This window comes from Rattus rattus, chromosome 1 (genome assembly GCF_011064425.1).
Source record: "Rattus rattus isolate New Zealand chromosome 1, Rrattus_CSIRO_v1, whole genome shotgun sequence".
In the NCBI taxonomy this organism is placed as follows: Eukaryota; Metazoa; Chordata; class Mammalia; order Rodentia; family Muridae; genus Rattus; species Rattus rattus.
In genome coordinates, this window is record NC_046154.1 from 215,160,381 (window position 1) to 215,161,878 (window position 1,498).

The 1,498-nt window shown below is 39.9% G+C and overlaps 1 protein-coding gene across 1 annotated transcript; it reads right to left on the reverse strand.

Moving 5' to 3' along the window:
* Positions 1-349: 349 nt before the first annotated feature.
* LOC116890076 (olfactory receptor 6C2-like) lies at positions 350-1,291 on the reverse strand. The gene has a single exon (XM_032890839.1). It carries the CDS (start codon positions 1,286-1,288, stop codon positions 350-352), a length of 939 nt encoding a protein of 312 aa, XP_032746730.1. The 5' UTR covers positions 1,289-1,291.
* Positions 1,292-1,498: the final 207 nt, after the last annotated feature.

Here is a 1,498-nt window from a genome sequence, read left to right on the forward strand (position 1 = left end):
GATTGAAGTATTCTCAAGAAGTGAGACATGATTTAGTGAGTGAAACATGGGTATCGAGTTTCCACATCTTGAGAAGGCCACATAACCAGAGATACAACTGTTAATTGAATGACATTGGAAATGTATGTAGCCTAATCTTTGGAGAATACAATAATTGAAGGAATTATTCTAAATAAAATAAACTTAAAAGAAGGTGAAACAACTTACTTGATTTCCATTTTTGGATTATGAGAGAAAACTCTTTCTTAGGAAATCTATGTGATAAGAGGAAAGCACACAGATTGTCAAGTCTGTGAGGTGGATGCCGCTCATGGCGACTTAGACTTATCTTTAAATCAGGCTGAAAAACTTATTTCTTTGTGAGAAGGACAATTCGTTTTACTGTGTCTTTGAAAGCCTCTTTCACTTGCTTGTTTCGAAGTGTATAAATGAATGGGTTGAGCAAAGGGGCGACTGATGTTGTGAGCACAGATACAACCTTATTGATGGTTACCCCTTCCTTTGCTGAAGGTTTGATGTAGATGAAAATACAGCTCCCATAGGTGATGGAAACCACAATCATGTGGGAAGAACATGTAGAAAAGGCCTTTTTTCTTTGTTGAGCAGAAGGAAACTTTAAAATGGTCTTGATGATGTATGTGTAGGAGAGAACAACACATACCAGAGTAATGATGAGTGTCAATATGGCAAAAGCCAAGACAATTTTCTCTATAAATACCGTGTCTGAGCAGGTTATCTGCAGAATTGGAGAGGCATCACAACCGAAATGATCAATCACATTGGAGTCACAGAACTCCAGCTGGAGGCCTAGACCAAGAGGTGGGAGGATGATTAACAGGCCAGCAAACCAACAGGAGAGGACTAGAACTGTGCACACTCGGTTATTCATGATGGTGGTGTAGTGCAGGGGCTTGCAGATGGCTACATAGCGATCATAGGACATGGCGGCAAGGAGGAAAAACTCTGTTGCTCCAAAGAGGACAACAAAAAACAACTGAGCAGCACAAGCATTGTAAGTAACAGTGTTATCTCCTGTAGCCATCATGTACAGGAATCTGGGAATACATACAGTGGTAAATGAGACTTCTAAGAAAGAGAAATTTCGGAGAAAAAAGTACATGGGTGTCTTAAGATGGGGATCCAAAAGTGTCAGGGTAATAATGGTGAGATTCCCAGTCACACTCAACATGTAGGTGAGAAACAGAAAAAGAAAAATTAGAACCTGTAGTTTTGGGTCATCTGTCAGTCCCAGTAGGATGAATGTTGTTATTGCTGTGTGATTTCTCATCCCTGTCTTGTGCAAAGTCATGAGTGTTTGGACCTGAAGAGAGAAGTGTCAGAAGAACCTGGCAATGTAACCTGAATGAAGACATCACAACCAGTGAGCCTGTACACATGCAGCTTTCTTTCACTTGACAATCAATTTGTTAATATAACTATGTCATTGGTGTCCTTGTTGGTGGCTTCTATGGAAATATCTGTATCATCCTTATGTATA